At 43.4% G+C, this 20,130-nt stretch overlaps 1 protein-coding gene across 2 annotated transcripts; it reads left to right on the forward strand.

The window, feature by feature from the left end:
• Positions 1-1,487: 1,487 nt before the first annotated feature.
• SLC19A2 (solute carrier family 19 member 2) lies at positions 1,488-19,558 on the forward strand. Of its 2 annotated transcripts, none has more exons than XM_081003838.1 (6): positions 1,488-1,814; positions 5,166-5,636; positions 11,031-11,253; positions 12,103-12,295; positions 15,949-16,090; positions 16,703-19,558. In XM_081003838.1, the coding sequence occupies exons 1-6, from the start codon at positions 1,614-1,616 to the stop codon at positions 16,826-16,828; spliced, it is 1,356 nt and encodes a 451-aa protein (XP_080859964.1). In that variant the 5' UTR covers positions 1,488-1,613; the 3' UTR covers positions 16,829-19,558. The 2 variants fall into 2 exon arrangements, with proteins under 2 accessions (XP_080859964.1, XP_080859963.1); XM_081003837.1 differs by having other exon boundaries at positions 1,491-1,814; positions 5,166-5,750.
• The last annotated feature ends 572 nt before the right edge of the window (positions 19,559-20,130 follow it).

Consider the following 20,130-nt stretch of genomic DNA (forward strand, 5'->3'; position numbering starts at 1 on the left):
GTGGTGGGTGGCTGGGGGAACAGTTGAGGAGGGGTTTGCAAGAATCTGGGAGCTTGTGTGGGGTTTTTTTTGAATTTTTATGATTTTCTGTGACCATTGGGCCATGTTGTTGTTTTTTTAAAAAAAAATTCTGGGTTTGAATTTCTGTGTGGTGGGCGGCTGGGGGAACAGTTGGGGAGGGGTTTGCAACAGTTGGGGAGGGGTTTGCAATTTCTGTGTGGTGGGTGGCTGGGGGAACAGTTGAGGTTTTTGAAGACTTTGGTGATTTTTAAAGCTTTTCCAAAACTTCTTTTGCAGCCATTTGAGGATTTTGAAGACTTTGGTGATTTGCAGCCATTTCGTAAGTTAAACTTTTAAAACTTTTTGGGGGGTTTTTGGATTTTGGGTTGGGTGTTTGGAATTCAAGGACTTGGTTCTGGGTTTGAATTTCTGTGTGGTGGGTTGAATTTCTGTGTGGAGGGACATTTGCATGAAGTGGAAGGATGTGCAGGCTTTTGCACAGCGGCACCACCCTAACAAGCACGTGGCACATGACCTTGCAAACACTTTTGATACGACGGTCATGTCGCCTTTCAGGGAGGTGCTGAAAAGGTGGATGAAGCAGCAGACCATGGACAGGTTCTTCAGCAAGAAGCAAAGAGTGGAAGAGGAACCTTCTTCGAGTGGTCCCCCAGAGTCTTAGAAAATGTACTGTACACTTTGTTGATTTTTAAATGTTTTTCTGTCATGTTTAGAAACTTAATTTATTGTTCCTTCAATTTTTGAAATGCTCTTTACAGTATGTGTGACTTTAAAGAGCACTTAATAAACTCTTGTTGTACCAAATTTGGCTTTGTTTGGACTTTTTTTGACCATAGGAATGCATTAATTGAATTTCAATGCATTCCTATGGGATTTCGTGCTTCGCAAGACGAAAAATTCGCTAGACGAAAAAACTCGCGGAACGAATTAATTTCGTCTTGCGAGGCACCACTGTACATCACTACTGGGAAAAGCATATCTATGCCTGTTGTCTTTGTCCATGGAGTTTTCTTGGCAGGGATACTGGAGTGGCTTGCCGGTTCCTGCTCCAGGTGGATCACGTTTGGTCAAAACTCTCCACTATGACCTGTCCGTCTTGGGTGGCCCTGCACGGCACAGCTCATAGCTTCTCTGAGTTATTCAAGCCCCTTCGCCACGGCAAGGCATATGTTTATTAAAAAAACCAGAGAGCCCAGTGTATCTATGTGTGTGTGGTGTGGGGACACCCGCAAGCCACACCTCTCAGGTTGCAGCAAAGGTGCAGTTCTTTAAATTCCAATTCAAAGACCGCCTCCTGAGCCCCCGCATCGCACTTCTTTACAACGCTCCGCGGGGGCGAACGGAGATTTCCGTCCCCCGCTCCCACTACCACAAAAAAAAACCCCCGCACCGACACCGGAAGTTGCGGGGCGTGCCTCCCGCGCGCGCCTGCCGCGCGCGCTACTGCGCAGGGCCAAGGTGCCTTTGGCGCTCGGCCGCGTGGGCAGCGGCGCAGATTTGTGCGAGCCGAGCGAGCGGTGCACTTCAGAGAGAGAGGGGGAGAGAGAGAGAGGGGGACGTACGCGGAGACGCCCCATCGCGGGGCTCGTCGGATGGAAGCGCAGGGTGTCCTGGACGGGCTCCGGTCCCGCGTGTTGTTGCCTCGCCGCGCGGGGCGGGCTCCGCGCGCCTTCGGCTGGGCTTTGCCCACGGCGGTGCTGTGCGGCTACGGCTTCTTCGCCAGCTTGCGGCCGTCGGAGCCTTTCCTCACGCCTTACCTGTTGGGGCCGGACAAGAACCTCACCGAGACTCAGGTATGCCGGGGGCGGCGGCGGCATTTTTAGTCCGTAGCGTTTCGAGGAGGAGATTGGTCCGGGGGTCTCCTCGGAAGTAAGCCCCACCGTGCTCTGTAGAGCTTTACTCCCAAGGGCTTTGTCCCTTCAGTGCTAGTAGCCCGGGGCTTTGTGTTTCCGCCTCGGCCGTCGGTCCTGCTAAGGAGAGAGGGCTCTCGAACATGTGCAGAGGACCCTTCCCTAGTGCCGAATTATTGCGAGTATGGCTGCCAGGTAGGCTGAAGAGCCCCCCCCCCCCCCCCCCGGTTTGGAAAGCTAAAGCTTTTCGGGACTCGGTATGGATGAATGGCTGGCTGCTGGAGCTATAGGGGAATCCAGAATTACTGGCAGAATTACGGGTAGATTCATAAGCGCGTGATCCCCTTGGTGGAAGCGGGAGGGAAAGCGGATGTCGCGGCGGGAAAGTTTGGCACTGTCCTGAGCAGCAGCAGGTGGATCTTCTGACTTCGACTTGCCAAACGGTTACTAAAAGTACGGGGACTTTTCTTGCGTCATTAGCCTGCGATGGGGTCCTGCTGTCACTGGTATACTGCATAGCATGCAGAGGTTGACAGATCAGGGTGGGCATGTGGGGCTTACATATTTTTACTGGAATCTTACATCCCTGTGCAAAAGGCATACACTTAGAATTAAAGAATCCTGAGCCCACACATTTATTTTGCTTGCCGGAAATCAATATAGCTCATAATCCTTATTGAAGAAAAGTCCTTTCCTCATGTAAACACCTCTCCTTCCTTAATTTCAGAAGTACAGTATAATGGGAGTATACAGTATAATCCTTTGTTAGACGACTTGGAATCATAGAATTGTAGAGTCAGAAGGGAGCACCAAGAATCATCTAGGTCGATTCCCTGCAATGTAGGAATCTTTTGCACAAAGTGGGGCTCAGGCTCACGACCCCTGAGATTAAGAGTCTCACGCTCTACCAACTCAGCTATCCCAGACTTGGATTCAAAAATCATTGTTGATCTACTGCAGAATCATATAGAGCCATAACGCTTCAAATTTTTCAGACCCAGAACCCACTTTTAACCCAAACATGTATTTGGAGAACCATTTCATAATTTTTAACCATATATTTGTAGCTCAGTTGGTAGAGCATGAAACTCTTAATCTCAAGCCCTACCTTGGGCAAAAGATTCCTGCTTTGCAAGTGGGTTGGAAAAGATGGCCCTTGTGGTCCCTTCCAACTCTACAATTATATGATTCTATGATTTGCATGAAGGTAGTGCAAATGAGTGATATAATTCCTACCAGAAGATCTTGGTCTATCTCCTGCCCATCCCTCTCCTAGATCAAACTTGCGTCTACTGTAACTGTTATTTGGAATTGCCATCATTCACTCAGTTATTATGGAGACTTCAGTTGCTGCCCGTTCCATTTTAGTGTTTTCTCATTCAAGCCTTGGCCTGCAGCAATTCTTCCAAGCTGCAGCCCTAGGCCATCTTGCATGGACTAAGCATTATTGACCCTTGGTTGAGGGCTTGGGGAGCTTACCTTTGTTGCCCATCATCATCAGCACAGGCTGGTTGACTCAAAGTTGTTGAGAGAATCTTCAGTTGGTGTGCTGCTGGCCTTCAACCTCTTCCAAACCTGTGGTCGCTTTTGGCACCGGCTCCCTGCTTCAGTTTTCCAAGGGATGTATTGTCTGCGTTTTGGAGAGAGTGCACATGCTTGACCTTCATTTTCTTAAAAATAAGTAAATTCATTTCTGTTTTTTGCAGAAGGAAAACTAATAAAAACAAAGGTAAACAGGACAGGAAAATAATGCCATTTGAATTTAGGAAACTAGTCATTAAAGGGCTGAACACCTTTAGTAGGGAGAAAATCCGTCCAGGAAACAATTAAAGGCCCAATTTCAGTAATGCGCCATAATGAACAGGTAGACCTTTGCTGATTGAAGACTGCATCATTAACATACTTTCCAAGGAGTAATCCCATTGATCTGAATAGGACTAATTTTTGAGAAACCATACTTTTAAAATTTTGCCCTTGGAGACAGGTATTGCAAGGATGTAATGCGTAGGACAGCTGTCACTTGGATACTTGCTAAGCAGAAATCATGAAACAAGTTCCATAGTTCTCCTACCTCTATCAGTTTTTTAACTGGATTTTTTTTTACCTTTTATGAATAATGACAATGAAATAATGCAGACTGTCTCAACCTTTAGCAATCTGTAAGTCCTTGCAAATGATTTTATCCTGACTGTTGCAGATGACAGCAAAATTGACTGGAGATTTTGTGATAAGGTTCTGAAATATCCAGTCTTACAAGTTTTTATCTCACTGCTGCTTTTTATACATCTTGATCTCTCTTGCAACAGATCTTTTGTGACTGTTGTTTCGATTAGCTGTGTGTGACTCCGTATTTTCAATTCTGTTTTTCCAGGTTTGTGTGCTTGTTCTCCGTAGTGAAGATTAAAAAACAACAACACATAACTTTTTCGTGCAAATGAGCTTGTAAACATTACAGGGTCATCTTCTATTGCCTTGTCCAACTAACTCCACGCGCACTCTGTTTCAGTATGTATTTGGTACATTTCAAGCTGGAAATATCAGCCTGTACTACTACTGCAGTGTCCAAGCCTGAGATTAATAAAGTGCCATGCCAGCCAAACTTAGTAAGGCACTGCTTCTGAAACTTTGATTTTGGACCACTCTTCTTAACCTGTTTTACCTTCTCTTCTCCCTCCCCCACTCTAGCCAGCACAAGTTTATTTTTCTGCAGTGAACACATAAAAATAATTCCTTGCAGCTGTGTGTAAAGGTCAGTGGGGTGGAGCCTGAATACAGGGATGGGGAGCCTCTGACTCTGTAGCTGAACTGCACCTCCTATCAGCCATGAATATTGCCCATGCAGCCCGGGACTAGTGGGAGTTGGAGTCCAACAAGAAGTTCTGGAGTGCCAGAGGTTGCCCATCCTTTCCTTAACAGAGCAGGATATCTCTGACTCGATCCTAAAACCACAAATAGGGAAACAAGAGGAAAAAAATAGCTGTTCTTCCTGAGGTTGTTTCTTCTACAATCACACTGGGGTGATGGAGTGAGGTTGCAGTGTGGACCAGCAAGCATACTCTTCTCAATCTCCATTTTCCCTCTCTAGAAATGACTACCAAATGCCATCAGATGCTCCATGCTTTCCAAGGAACTCTGGCTGCATGATAGCCTCTCTAGAGAGAATTTGCTTGGCAACTACCCCTTGCACAGTTTGATGTTACGCAAAAGCTTGTATTTGAAAGAGCTGTAAATTATACCTGTTAGAATATGAATTTTCTGTTAACAGATGTTCATATCTTTTTCTTCTTCATTTAGGTCTTCAATGAAATTTATCCAGTATGGACTTACTCCTATTTGGTGCTGCTCTTTCCTGTCTTCCTGGCAACAGACTATCTCCGCTACAAGCCTGTCATCCTTCTACAAGGACTAAGCCTTATAGTGACATGGTTTATGCTGCTTTATGCAGAAGGACTGCTGGCTATTCAGTTCCTGGAGTTCTTCTATGGACTGGTGACTGCTACAGAAATTGCCTATTATTCCTACATCTATAGCGTTGTGGACCTAACGTTGTATCAAAAAGTCACAAGCTACTGTCGGAGTGCTACACTTGTGGGTTTTACAGTGGGCTCTGTTTCTGGACAAATCCTGGTGTCTGTATTTGACTGGCCTCTGTTCAATTTGAATGTGATCTCTCTCACTGCCGTGTCCGTTGCCTTCGCCATGGCCTGGTTTCTGCCCATGCCACAGAAAAGCCTTTTCTTTCACCATCGCCAGTCAAGCACCCAGGTCAGTAAGGAAACGAAGGTTGTAGATCCTGCCTTAAAGAGGGTTCCTGGGTGGGAAGATGTTGAATCGGAGATCCCTTTAAATAGAGATGATGAGCATCCAGCAGTGCAACAGGTAAGCAATAATCCTGTTTTCCAGGGGAATGGAAGGTGCAGCTCTCTCATTGCACAGAAAATCTCTGTTGGGTTAATTGACCATTACATTGTCTGTTGCTTGTGGCATGTCAGGGCAGTTCATTGGGTTTTCAGGTGTCTGATCACTTTAAATTCTGGGGATGTGATCTTCAGCATGCCTCTGGCAGTGGAGTCCTCTTGCCTCCTGGAACATGTACAAGTTCAGGCAAATCAGATATGCCAGTTTTATTAATTTCCAATTTATTATTCTTGTTTATGAGATGCCTCGTTAAATGAATTTTCTAGCTATTCAAAGGGAGAAAAATATAGTATTACAATAAAAACCTATAATTGTGTAACACAAGCCAGCATAAAAGCCAAATACAAAAATCAAGCACAATCAAATACTGTACAGAGTGCAGAAACTGGAACCATCAAATGCTTATGCTAAAACCACTAACCATTCCATAGGAACTTAAAAACAAGATCTTAAAAGGCCTGAGAGAAGAAAGCAGATTCTTTTGGGGAATCTGTTGTTGCTGGGGTGGGCAGGCGGTAGCTCCAAGAACAGGTATTCTTGTGTGTTTATGAAGGTGGGCTACAGCCCATCTTAAGAATACGATACTTTTAAACTCTAGACATTCTTTGCAAGTACAGATGCTACCACAAGCTTCTTAGGAGAGCCTATGGAGAAGTTTTGGCCAATTGTCAGGGTAAACTAGGTCCAGAGATAAGAACCAATGAAGTGAAGACTGGGTCAGAAAAAGTGAGACACTTGTGTGGAGATGCTTCTAAAGGAGTTTGCAGGACATAGTGAAGCCTGAATGAACACTTCAGCAGAAAGCAAACTTCTGCAACTGTGCAAACAAATCTAGAAATTACTTTTTAAAAATCCTGTCCCTTGGCCAGAAAGGGTTCTGTGTTTTTGTTCTTGTTTTGTTTGCTAGGCTACAATTGGTAATTAAAGCTCTTAGCATTCCATGGAATTAAAGTTTCCCAGTCAAGCTCTGCTTCCCTAGCAGAGGATTAGCATGAAGCTGAGAGAACCTGTATGGATAGATGGCAGCACTTTCTTCAGTTCTATGTAAATTAGCACAACAGTGTATTCTGGTATAGGCTAATACTGTTCCTCCTCCTCTCCTATTCTCTCATTCCTTCATCTCTCCCCACCCCTGCCTTCTACTGACATTTTGCAACTCAGCTGTTTTCATATTGTATTCTTGTACGTATTCTATACGTTGAAAGTTGAATGTATTGTCAGTGCTGTGTCCACCAGCCTACTCAGTGCACTGATGTTGAGGTGATAGTTCTGAATGGAGAAAAAGTCCATTCTAAAAAGGGATTCTTTAGTTATAGGGAATGGCAAAAAAGCCCCTTATCTGCAGACTGTGTACACAAGCAAACTGCAAATACAACTTGGTCTTGGCCTAAGCACATATAATCTTAAACATCCTGGTGGAACCCTACAGATTATAGATTCCAGGCAGCAGGCTCTGTGGGAGAGGAGAGAATACACATGCAGATCTTGCATCAGTCTGCTAGGGTATTGGCAGTCTGCAGTTTTTCCCCATCTTTGAGTACAGAGCTCTATAGTTGTTCCTCTTTATCCTGTGCTGAGGTGTTTCCTTAGTTGATGGAAACTGGAGGCAGTATGTCTTCTTTGGCACCACTGTGCTGCCCTCGGGTAGAGGCATCTGAAGTCTTCTGCCTCATGCTGGCTCCAAACTTGTGGTCAAAAAGGCAGAACCAAACACAGCTCTTCTCTCCTACCTGCCTCTTTCCCAGATCATTCATTCAAGCTCAGGACTCCATATAGTCACAGACAGTGAGAGAAAAGGAAGTAGGATTTGAGATTTTTCTTTTCTGCACCCTATAGACCAGGCCCTGGTGCCCTCTGGGTGCCTTGGACATCTATTCCCATCAGTCCCGGTCAGCACAGCATGATTTTGGAGCATTTGGAGGGCACCAGCATTTGGAGGGCGTCAGGTTGGTGACTAGGTGTTGATGTTGGCCAGTTTTTGCAGAATTTGTACACTTGCTCCAGCATATGTTTTGTGTTCCACTTAAGGAATCACAAACTAGACTGCCATTAATAGGCTTTTCACTCTCTAAAAACAGCTTGACTGCTCTTAAAAATCTAAAACTTCAGTAAAACACAGGAGCTGAACTTAGGTGTGGGGCAGTATTGGAATTTTCCCCCTTTTCCGGTAAACTTGCTGTAAGCCGCCATGAGTTTTACTGTTGGGAAAGTTATCCTTTCTCTTTTGTTCACAAATCACATTTTGTTCACTTTGAAAAGTTACATTCTCTCAGACCCGATGCGGGATAAATTACTACAGCAGCAGCATACCACTTGCAACTCTTGCCGTGGGTCTTAATGTGCAGTTCTACTGCTTTGGAACATTACCGGTACTTTGCTAGCCATTTCATCAGTAAAGCTGGAGGAAATATTATTATTTATTAAATTTGTAAACCACCTTTCATCCGAAGATCACAGGGCAGTTCACAACATAAAAATACAAAATGATACGTAACAAATTAAAAAACAAACCAATAACCTCCTCCCACAAACACATTTTAAAAACCATAGAATGTTAAGAAACATTGCTTTGTCCCTGTGGAAAAAAAGAGTTAGCTAGAGTAACTAGCAGCAGTGTATAGGCATTCTCTCCATCGATTTTAAGTGTGCTAAGCTTGCTTGGCTCCCATCATGAGAAACATAATTCCTTTGTACCATTGGATGCGCCCTGGCTTGTTTCTTCAGTAATAAGCAGATGTGGTTAGGCATTCTTTGATTGTGGCTTTAAACCAGATGTGGCCTAACCTGTATCACTCCTGTTGTTGTTGGATGGCCACTGGGCAGAGATGATGGGAATTATAGTTCGATAACGTCCGGTGGGTTACAGGTTCCCTAAGGGATTGGGCTACTAGCTGTCTGCTGTCGGATATTGACTAAAGATGGCGGGTTCTGAGTCCTCTCTACAATCTCTTTTTTAAGATTATGTGGCATATCCATTGCCTGTGTATTTTTGCACATTTTGCCGAGTATTTCAAAATAATAATAATAATAATAATAATAATAATAATAATAATACCTTTATCATCATTGTACAACCTGTGTACAGTGAAATTAAATGAGCCTCCCCCCCCAACACTCTATTGAGTAATCATGGCAGCTGATTCTGATTAGTTTACAGCCATACCTCGGTTGGATGTATGTTGAAAAAGTATGTGGTTTTAAATATTAGGGCTGAGCGGAGTGCTTGCTTGTTTCAGTTGTGGGAGGGAAAGTCGCTCATCTTGTTCATTGCCTGTTTAGTCTCTGAAAAGCTCCTTCTCCAATGCTTTAAAAAAATTGTTCTGGGAATATACTGGGTGATACTAAACTAAGTTTTACTTGCAGTTATGAACATGACTAAGTTAGGTCAGTGAATATAAATAGGTGTACTCTGAGTAAAACTTGGTTGAAAAAGACCCACTGATTTTAGTTAATCAGGCATATGAACTAGTACAGCCAATTGACAGCAAGGAGTAGTGCTTTCTACGCTACCATTGTCCTCGCTCTGTATGCACAAGGTGAAATACTATGCTGCTGCCTGCAGTGGAGGGGGGCAAACTCCATGAGGGCTACTTGAGAAGCCCTTGTGGGATCTCCCACAGTGTGTGTGTGTGAATGAATCCTTTCTGGGTCCTCCCCCTCCTGTCATGTGATGCAGCTTTGCATCGACTTCTCCATTCGAAAGAAGCTGGTGCAAAGCCCTGCCCCATCTCTGGGCTGGTGTGTGTGTGTGTATGTATGTGTGGAGGGGGGATCCCCCTTCCACACATGGCAGCCAAGCTGGGTGGTGGAACACCTCCTCTCTCACCAACTCAGCAGCAGGGGAGGATTTCGCAGAACTTTGCTGCCGGTCCCTCTGCCCCTAGAGGCTGGGGAGACCAGTGGCAAAGCTGGGCAGTGGAAAGGGTGTGTTGCCCCTTGGGGGCAGCTTCCTCACCCTGCCTCATGGTCTGGCTGGCTGTTCTTGTACCCTCTCCCTAAATTGCTTGAAGGGTATCTCTACAGTTTTTGCTGGAGGTGAAAGCTTAGCATCCTGCACCTTTTAGTTCAGCTGTAATAATTCCCCATAGCTGAATATACAAAGAGTATTATAATTCTTATCTTGATCGTAGTCATAGCAATCCCGTGGGGACTGTGGCTGTTTTTATCGCAAAGGAACTAAGGCAGAGAGCAAATGCGTCACCTACTACAGCACCTTGGTCATGGGCAGTTGGGATCAAGCATATAAATATTTGTCTCCCTTGTTAAAAACAACTGGCATGCTATGAACCTTTGGCTGTTTGACCTCAGCCATAGTGTAAATGTTTGCCCGCACAGAGTATAGGCAAGGAGTCCATGTGTTACAGCGGACTGTAGGGTGTTTGGGAGTCGCGGTGTGCAGGGCTGAGCAAGCGTTGCAAGCCCTGGGCCTTGAAAGTTCTGGGCACAGGGGTTTGCCAAGTGGCTTTTGTAGAATTCTCCATGTGTCCAACCATTGCTGCCCCATTATTTAAACGGGGCAGCAAAAAGTAGTAGAAAGACCTACTTTCTACTACTTGTTGAATGTTGAGAATATAGGATATGGCTAGCAGGAACTAGCGCCGTCCATCTTCACCCCAGAATTGCATATTTCTTTGACTAATTCTCCACCCCAAGCCACTGTCCTGCCGTCCCATTGTTTTGTCCATACATGGAGTGGACTGTTTTCTAAACAGGAATATTATATTTGTTTAATACTGTATGTAGCAATGTAATAACAGTTGAAGATTTTGGGCGGCCAGTTCATATGATGTCTCTGTGCACCACACAACCTTTTCACCTCTCTATCCAGATTCCATCATGCAGTTTTTTTCCTAGCATAAACTGGCTATTTTTGTACACAGTTATTCAGAGATCAAAAAGAATTGTGGTGGCATGTATAATCAGGCAGGGCCCAATCCAGGATGAGAAAAGGACCATAGAATCATAGAATTGTAGAGTTGGAAGGGATCCCTAGGGTTATCTAGTCCAACCCCATGAATGTATCTGAACTAGCGGTCTTCAGTTTCACTGTCATGGATTCATTTTTTTTGTTGGAAAAGATAGCCAGGGACACTGCTCTCTGGTGGTGCTTCTTCTTGAATAGGAGACAGTTTTATATCTTTAGCTCAATTTAGATCTGTATTCTTTCTGTTGTGCTGTTGTACATGCAAGTAACTGACAGAAAGATTAGCTGAATTTTGTGTGTGTTTTAAATCTATGCAGGAGGAGAGAGTGGACATTGTGAAAGTAATCAAAGAGCTCTGGCAGGACTTCCTTCTGTGCTACTCGTCCCGGCCTCTGCTGTGTTGGTCTGTTTGGTGGGCGCTCTCAACATGTGGTTACTTCCAAGTCATAAACTATGCTCAAGGTCTATGGGAAAAAGTGCTGCCTTCTCAGACCTCTCCAATCTATAACGGTGGTGTAGAGGCTGTTTCCACACTGTTGGGTAAGTTCCCTCTGTAACTATTTTTTTTAAAGAGGTAAGATCCATGCTATGGGACTATGTTAAACACTAGACCTAAAGGACTAAACATACCTTACCTACAGGGTATGTGTGTTGTGCAGCTGCCAAAACTGGTGCTTTCCTCTTTCGAGCAAGAGACCCTTTCCCGTAAACGGCACTCCCTTAAATTACTGTTGAGTGAGCTTCATACGATGTGTGCGTGTGATGACTCACTTGCTTTTGCTAGCAATTTAGTGTTTTGAAATTCTGTCTGGAGATGATAGTGTTTATAGCAACCTCCTGAGGAGCTTTACCCAAGCAAAGTATGCCCACGTTTGGTACATGAATATGACCAACGCAACACCAGTTGGAGCAATAGGCTGATGCTTACACAGGCTTTTGTGCACGACCACAATTGAGTAATGATTGTAACTGCTAGTACTGGGCAACATTTCTACATTAACCTCCCACCTGTTTTCTCTCTGCCATCAAAATTCTCAAGCCTGCTTGCACCATATAACTGTAGCAGCCCTGAAATGGGGATGGTTAAACTTTTTTGGGCTGAGGGCCACAATGACCTGTGACCAGGGAGTCACATATCAAAGTGGGTGTGGCCAATTTTACTTCTATTTAGAAGACAATTTGGGGTGGGTGGGTGTTTGGCAGGGGGATGTCTCCCCCCCAATTTATTATTATATATACCGGTATGTAAAATGACATATTTCAGGGGTGGGTCTTTTGGGTGACCACAAAAACTGGGGAGGGGGGGAGTGGTGGATGTGGGCCACAGATTAGGCAACCCTGCCCTAAAGGCTAGCTAAATACAAATTAATTTGTTTTTTGCACTTACAGGAGCTGTGGCTGTGTTTGTTGTGGGCTACATAAAAACATCTTGGGCTACCTGGGGCGAGATAGCCTTAGCCATGTTTTCCCTCTGCATTGCTGCCGCCGTGTATATCATGGACAGTGTTCATAACATCTGGGTCTGTTATGCTTCGTACATAGTATTCCGAATTGTTTATATGCTGCTCATCACAATTGCAACGTAAGTAGATCTTTGCAAACTGACAGTTTATAATTAATCATCCATGTTTCAGTAAACTCAGCACAGAGCTGTATTGCATTGTAAGCATTGAATTGATGTTCTGCATTTAAGAATGTCAAACAAGCAAAGGCAATCAACATGCATCTAGATTCTTGAATTTTAGAATGCAGTGCCTTGTTCAATTATGTCTGCTGGAGCAGAAGTCAATCAGGTCAATTCAGTCTGAAATCAGAAAATTGTAATATAAGCAAAGAACAGCGGGTACTTATATTCAATCTGGGCTGTTTACATTCTGTGGCCTAATTTAAACATGAGCTCTGTCGGTGGAGCATGAGACTCTTAATCTCAGGTCCATGGGTTGGGCAAAAGATTCCTGCATTGCAGGGGGTTGGATTAGATGATGCTCGCGGTCCCTTTCAACTCTTTTGATTCTATGGTTATGTAAGAAAAAGTGCCTGACATTTTGTTTTGAATTGAGTTATTAATGTTGCATAAAGATGTTGGCTATTTGCAGTATGGTAGCACTGCAGAGAGCTTGCTGGGGAGACCATGCATTAAAAAGGGACTCAAAAATAACTTAAACAAGGTTTTAATTACAAAAACAAAAACTCCTTATACACTAAATACATCAACAACAAACCAGACCCAACCACCAACCCATCCCCCAGGGTAATGGGAGAGCTAGGTGCTGCTCCTTATATACTACACCCAATTGCCAACACAGCTTAATCAATACAACTCAGCAGCACCTGCTATGTTTCACAGCTGTAAAGCTGGGTCTCGTTATCTTGCTCTGGCCCCTTAAAGACATACACATCGGGTGGAACAGTGATGAACCTTTACATTTAAAGAAACCATTCAACAGTAGCAGATGAGGGTTCCGTTTTCAATGTAAAGTCGGGTTTGCGTACCTGGTGTCACTTTGAAACTAGGCCTGAGGTTTCCAGTCTGTCTTATGCAACCATTTGTCTTTTTATTTTTCTGGCAGTGCACATCTAATTGCTGTCATGCCTAATGACTACGACTTTGGGCATGCAGCCAGTAAGACACTGGCAACCAGAAATGTCAGAATTAAAAATAGATTCTCCATATTATGATATCCTCGTATGTTGGGTTTCTTCCAAGCTTATTTGTTTGGGTAAAGGTGAAAGCTAGGAAGAGCAATAAGTGCTTTGTAAACAGTGCATTCACATGCATCAGCTATGTTGTGGGTTTGCATAATTCATTTTGCAGTGTAATGCAATAGTTCAGGAAAGCACACAAACTAAGACAGATTGTCCTAGTTACTGCAAGTACAGTAGCTGAATACTGAGCAATGGGCAGTAGTTATAGACAGTACATAAGTAAGAGTAGCAAGGACACAGGTATCAATAGCTTTCATCTTTTAATTGTTGTGGAAGGGAAACTGCATTATCAAGAGACTCCCATGTGTTCACATGTGGGAACAAAGAAAACTGTCTTCTACTGAGCTGGATCAGCTATCTTGGTAATTTCAACACAAGTTCTTGCTGGATTCCAATTCCAGTCAGTTCCAACCAGCATGGCCAATGGTCCGGGATTACGAGAGTTGTAAACCAGCAACTTCTGAAGGGCCACAGACTCCCCACCAGTGATACTGGCACCAGCTTTGCAGGGTTTCAGACAGAACTTTTCCAGCCCTTCCAGGAGGGATTGAAGCTGGGATTTTTTGCATGGGAAACATGTGTTCTACCATTGAGCTACAGTCCTTCCCAACTGATGTTCATTATTGTTTTGGAACAGTGCTTTTTGCTTACAAAACTGGAGTTGGGTGGGAGTTATTGCATCCAAAAGCTTAAAACCACATCTGGATGACCACCCATTTCTCCCAAAGCCTTCAGAGAAGGCTGTTGTACAACTTGCCCTGAAAAACTGTGCCAGTGAGCAAATGCAGATAAGAAGAACACCCTGATTTTTGGTAGAAGTTAATCCTATGTGTGCTTTCAGAAAAGTAAGCCCCATTGAATGATTGGAGTTACTTCATAATAAATGTGCATCAGATTGGGCTGATCTGATGCTTTGCAGCTTCAACCTAGTTTTGCTTGGCCCTCTACCAGCTACACTGGGAAGCAGCGATTCTTACCTGGCAAAAATGACTGACTGATTTCCCACCCATTGAGTCTTCTCAGTTGTAGTCAGAATTAACTAGTCACCTCTCCATTGTGCATCTTGGCTCCTCCCTTCTGCCCACTGTTTACAAATCCTATGCAATTTATCAGTCATTTTATCATTAGAGCTCCTGGCAGTTAATATTTCAGCACCTCGTCTATCCTCCTCAGCACTGAATTAGGTCACTGTTCCCATTTTACAAATGGGCATGTCAGCCTCCATTTCCTCCATTGAACAAGCTGGGATAGTATAACCAGCTCAACTGCTTTGATTTTCCCTTTGATATACTCAGCTGGGAAATGACATCCATGTGTGTGTGTTTTGGTTTGTGGGTTGAAGCAATAAGATCACTGCATATGCAAATATTTAAGGGCAAAATTACACATGATGGTGGCACTTCATTGTGTTATTAAATTTGGAGCTGCCACTAATCATGTAGAGCAGGGGTGGGGAACCTTAGGCTCAAGGACCAAATGGGATTTTCCCATTCTCTCTGTTTGACTCTTGGGACTCTCCCCAGGCCAGGCCCATTCCCATAGGCCACACTTTCTGTAAGTAATTTTACCTGACTTTAATGTGTCCTTGGATTGTGGTAGTGCCTCGTTCTTACCTGGAAGGATGATGGAGGGATGTGCAAGAACTTCTTGGCTTTTGTATGGCTGGAATGCATCCTGCAGTTAGTAGAATTGTACATGCAGGTTATCTGAAATCTCAGTTATCTGAAAACAAACCTTGCTACATGAACAGCTGATTCAGATAGCTGAACAGCTTGAGTTTGCCCACTTCCTTACCTGTTTGTGAAGGGAAGGAAGAGGTTTGGACAAATCAGGAGCAAGAGAGATTTCCTGGGAATGCACTGAGTTCAGAAAACAGGACCTGCATGTATCCATTGATTGGCTCATTTTGCATGTGCACACTCCTCCCCTTTATGTGGTCTCCAAAAGGTTGCTGACAAGGAATGCAGCCTTAGGACTGAAAAAAAGCTTTCCCTCCCGATGTAGAAAGAGGCAAAATATACAGTTTTTTAAAAGCAAAAGAGGTGCCCGGGGATGAGTATAACTTCTCCCCTGCATGTAGGTTACTTTTCCATAGGCAAGTATCTTGCCAAGTATCTTTTTCTCTGCGGGGGCTTTGATGGCAAGAGTCACCCCAGCTGAGATTAAATGTTATTGGGATGAAAGCAAGCCATGGGATGGAGGATGAGCCTGTTTCCTTGGTCCCATATATATAACTCATTTGCTTTTAAAATATCTGATCAGGATATTTCCATGGGCAGGTGCATCTAATCCCAGGGTAACCAACTTGGTGCCCTCCGAAAGTTGGACCCCAGCCGGCATAACCACTGATGAAGGATGGTAAGAGTTGCTGGCTGGGATCCAATGTCTGAAGGGCAGCACACTGGCTGCCCTGATCCTGTATGATCCCAACTCTTTTGATTATTAACTTGTGTGGATCTCTTCTGTTTGCCTAAAAAGAGGCTTTTGTTTTCAGTACTCATGCTCTCTATTTCTTCTTTTTCTGTGAAGTTTCCAGATTGCAACAAATCTAAGTGTAGAGCGCTATGCTCTTGTTTTTGGCGTCAATACATTCATTGCCCTGGCATTGCAGACTCTGCTCACATTGATTGTTGTTGATGCAAAAGGGCTTGGCCTGGACATATTCACACAGGTAAGGCTCATTTTGACTGGGTGGGGGAAAAGAGGGTATACAGCCTTCCTAGTAAAGCCTTTTGTCTGCCTCAGGGCGTGAGAGGTCATTCTGGTTGCAACAATTTTTCATTGGGGGGGGGTGGGTAGGGCCTTGTCCTATGCTTCCTGGGGGGAGGAGGGTTCCTTCATTTTCTAATACATGTTGGGAATGCTTATCTGTCTTAATGAGTTGCCGGGAGATAAAACCATTGCACATGTTTTGCTTGAAATGGAAGCTTCTCTCAGGCTTGGCTTGAAGACTGCTTCCTATTTAGATATACCTAATAAATGCATTGACAAAAATGGGTGGTGAGTGTAAAATCGAGCACAAAATGTGATTCTTACTCAGTATAATAAAATGATGGCTCAGACAGCCTGCCATCTTAGTGCCTGAGACATAAAATCCAAATAGTGACTGCCAACCTCCCATTGTGCTGAAGATAGCACTATTTATTGGCTGTTTACTGCCCTATGATGTGCAACATTACCTTACCAGGCGTCTTACCCTTCCTAATGGTAGGACTGGCCCTGATTTAGGTTAACAAACTTTGCTTCTCAGTTCACCACTCTCTTCTCTTTTTGTTCCCTGCAGTTCATGATCTATGCTGGCTACTTTGCGGCCATAGCAGTAGTGTTCTTCATCAGTGGGACATGCAGTATTATCAGGAAATCCTGGAAGAAGGAGAGGAGAAATGAAGCAACAACAGATGGTGCTTAAAATGAAGAATATGGACTTGTTAAGCCCCTGTGTTAGGGAAGGGGGATCTATTTAAATATGCTGGTTCCTATTTATTAATGTATCCAAATGCTGTTAATTCAAGACTGTTACCTAAATTGTCCTTGATACATGTTTGTACTATATTAGTAGCATAAATTAGGAACAGATTTATTTACTTATATTTTACGTAAGTAAGAATTTTATATGCAACACATTGGTCTTGGATAATGCCTTTTAGGTTAAAGCTGCATAACTAGAGATGGTCAGAAGCATCCTTGAGATTTACTGATTGCTTCCTGAAACAGGCAAGCCCATAAATCAGCCATTGAAGTGAAGGTGTTGTTGAAACTAGCCCAGTTCATGCTGTTACGGGGGTCTTGGTAGGCTGGGTTTTGCAGGTATAGAAGAAATATTAAGGCAGTGAGGTATACCAAAAGTAATCTTAAGTCAAGTTGGACATAGCAGAAGAAGAACTCTCCCAAGGCTGGTAGATGCAAACTCATGAATATTGAATAGACTTATCATATACATGTGCAAACACATATCTCAATGTAGTAGGTCATGTCTTGTCTGCCTTTTGATATTTCTAAAGGCTCAAGCTTCCTTTGATTACCCTTGCTCAGCAAGGTTAAATAGATGGATTATCCTGCTGACCTCATGTCAGTTATACATCTTCATCATAAATTATATAGGGCACAGAGAGCACGTGATGAAAATTTGGCTTGGTTTGGCATCCTTAAAACCTCAGTTACCCCTCAGTTCCCTGTAAGCTTTCTTCAACTCCACAGTAGAATTTCATGACACCTGGGAGAATGAACTCTCACAACAGTAATGTTATTTTGCTTAACTCATTCAAATAATTGAAACCACCTTGATTAGCATTTTCCTCTATTGCTAATATGTTTTCCACTGGTGACCAAATGCGTTTGACTGGATGAAATCTCATCCTCAAGAATTTAGAATCTCTGATTCTATTCCTCCATTGTAGGATGGATGTGGAATGGAATTACACTGCAAGAGTGTTTACATGATTTGTGTTTGTAAACACTATGGGGAAGAGGGATGCTGCTAAATTACATGTTCTATTTCCTCTTCCCTTCCACGTCCACTTACTTTGGCCACAGTTACTTCCTGTGGCTTGCAAAATAATTGCAAATGAGAGGGTTGAATGAATCAGTAACAAGGAGCCTTTGCCTCAGGATTGCAGAGTTGTTTCCTGGCAAGCTGCTAAGGATGTTAGACCAGCCCAAATAATGAAGCTGTTGTCAGTGGTACATACTTTAACATGAAAAGCACTTCTATGTAACTTAAAAGCCACAAGTAGGTTTTACACCTGAAGACTGCACATTTTATTTAGCTGTGTATACAGACTTTGGGAGCCCACTGCTAGTTGTGTTTCCTAATTCATGTAAATCAAGCAGACGTGGTGTGGTTGTTGTATGTTCAAGATAGAAGTGCTCTGCAAGTAGGAAAACCAGTGTGTGAAGTAGGAGTCCTGTCCATTGTAAGTACCCAGTACTTGTTCATCTGGTGCTCTCTTTGCCACATTAAAATCCAAATGAGGAAAATGGAAAGAAAGGATGGATATTACTCCTGAATTTACAGTACTGAGCCTGGCTATCATATGAGATTTAGCTTTTATATAATATGTGAAGCATACCATTTCCCCTAATGTTCAGAGAGCTTTAACTTGGACTTTAATTTTAAATATGTTTTTCACTGGAGGCAATGGATTGAAGGTTCAAGAACTAACTCATCAAAAAAAGCCAAATATATTTGCAGTTGCTTTTGTGGTGAGATCCAACTGCAGGTCTGGCTTCTAAACCAATTTCTAGGTACAAACTGACAGGACTAATATTTCTTAGTAACAAGGCCATCCATCCATCCTAAGGTAATTTTAACAGTTTACTCAAGTTGATGAGGAAATAGCCATGTGAATCCTAGATTCCTTTAAACACACACTTGAAAACATTGTTAACAGGAACAGGTGAGAATCCGCACCCATTCAGAAGCTTGGGAGAGAAGTGTTGGGTAACCAAAAGAGGAAGCTGGACCTATAATCAAGCAGCAAATTCTTATTGCCTCTGGACCAAGATGTGACATTCATTTCATGAATGTAATTTACATGCATTAATATATATATATATAAATAAGCCCTGAGGTTAGGCCTGAGCAGCTTTGGGACTGGGGGTCTGTGAAGAGGAGTTTTAACTCTTCCTCCTATTGCTGGGTTCCTAATAAAAATTACTTTTATTTGCATTTCAAGGGAAACCTCCCTTGGTGTCAAGGGGAACTTCTGTGGTATGCAAACAGCATCTTCTGAGAGGTGTTTTTTGTTGTGACACTTACAGCGAGAGAGTTAAACTCTAGGCTTCCCTTCAGCTGCTACTTGCACTGCAAATGTGAATGTTAAAGGAATGCGCACAACTCTAGATTAGCCTTCTGTGTTCCTCCTGGGAGGAACTGAAATAACTAGAAGACCTCATCTCTGGATAAATCCTGTTAATATAATGTAGATGACCAAGATGTCTTCCTTGCCTAAGAGTTGCCTTGTAGTAATTTGCATAACTGGTTATGCAGCACTAATCCAGTCTGATGAATGTAAGCTTGGAGATGGCTCCAGGTTCTCTTGCATTGTTGTAATGGTATTGGAATAGGAAAACACTACTCTAGCCAAGTAGCAAACCTATTTTTTAAATCAAATAAAATTATTTTATGATATTCTTTAAAGTTTGCTTGTTATTAATAGTGCAATGTTATAATTACATTAAATGATCTTAACAACAGTTCTTACAATTTCATGAGAAAATCCAGCTCCCAAATTTTGCTAGCAGAATAAATCAAACACACTTCTCTGTAGCTTAAGAAAATATATGTAGCTACATTACAGTGGTTTTCAACCAGTGTGCTGTGGCAACCTGGGATGCCTTTAATGATGGGTTGCTGTGGGTAACACTAGCCTCTGTCTCTCTTTCCTTCTGTCCCTCCTCTGATGCCTTCTAGCATCTCTGCCTCCCAAAGGCTTGCACAGCTGTTCATTGTGGCAGCTCTGGCTACAAGCTCCCCAGGCAAATGGTGCCTCGGGCTGGAAATCGAATGCTGCAAACCCGGAAGTAGGTATCTGGTAAGCGAACTTTTTTCAGAATCCGAACTGTTGCGTTTTGAGTGTTACGCTTCCTTTTTCGGTGCCACACTTCCGTTTTGAGTGCCCTTGCTCCTGCTTCCACGGGAGTAGGAGCTAGATGGGCTGCTCAGCTGGGGAGGTGCAGGCTCCCTCACACTTGCCATTGAGGGGTCCGCGG

The sequence above is a fragment of the Podarcis pityusensis genome (genome assembly GCF_964106645.2).
Source record: "Podarcis pityusensis genome assembly, chromosome: 4".
Classification (NCBI taxonomy): Eukaryota; Metazoa; Chordata; class Lepidosauria; order Squamata; family Lacertidae; genus Podarcis; species Podarcis pityusensis.

What these genes read in the sequence shown, in the direction of transcription:
- SLC19A2 (XM_081003837.1), top strand. Translation starts at nt 1,614, where the DNA reads ATGGAAGCGCAGGGTGTCCTGGACGGGCTCCGGTCCCGCGTGTTGTTG. An exon ending in GGCTGTTTCCACACTGTTGG is followed by an intron (nt 11,254 to 12,102) that starts GTAAGTTCCCTC and finishes TTGCACTTACAG; the next exon opens with GAGCTGTGGCTGTGTTTGTT. An exon ending in CTGCTCATCACAATTGCAAC is followed by an intron (nt 12,296 to 15,948) that starts GTAAGTAGATCT and finishes TTTTCTGTGAAG; the next exon opens with TTTCCAGATTGCAACAAATC.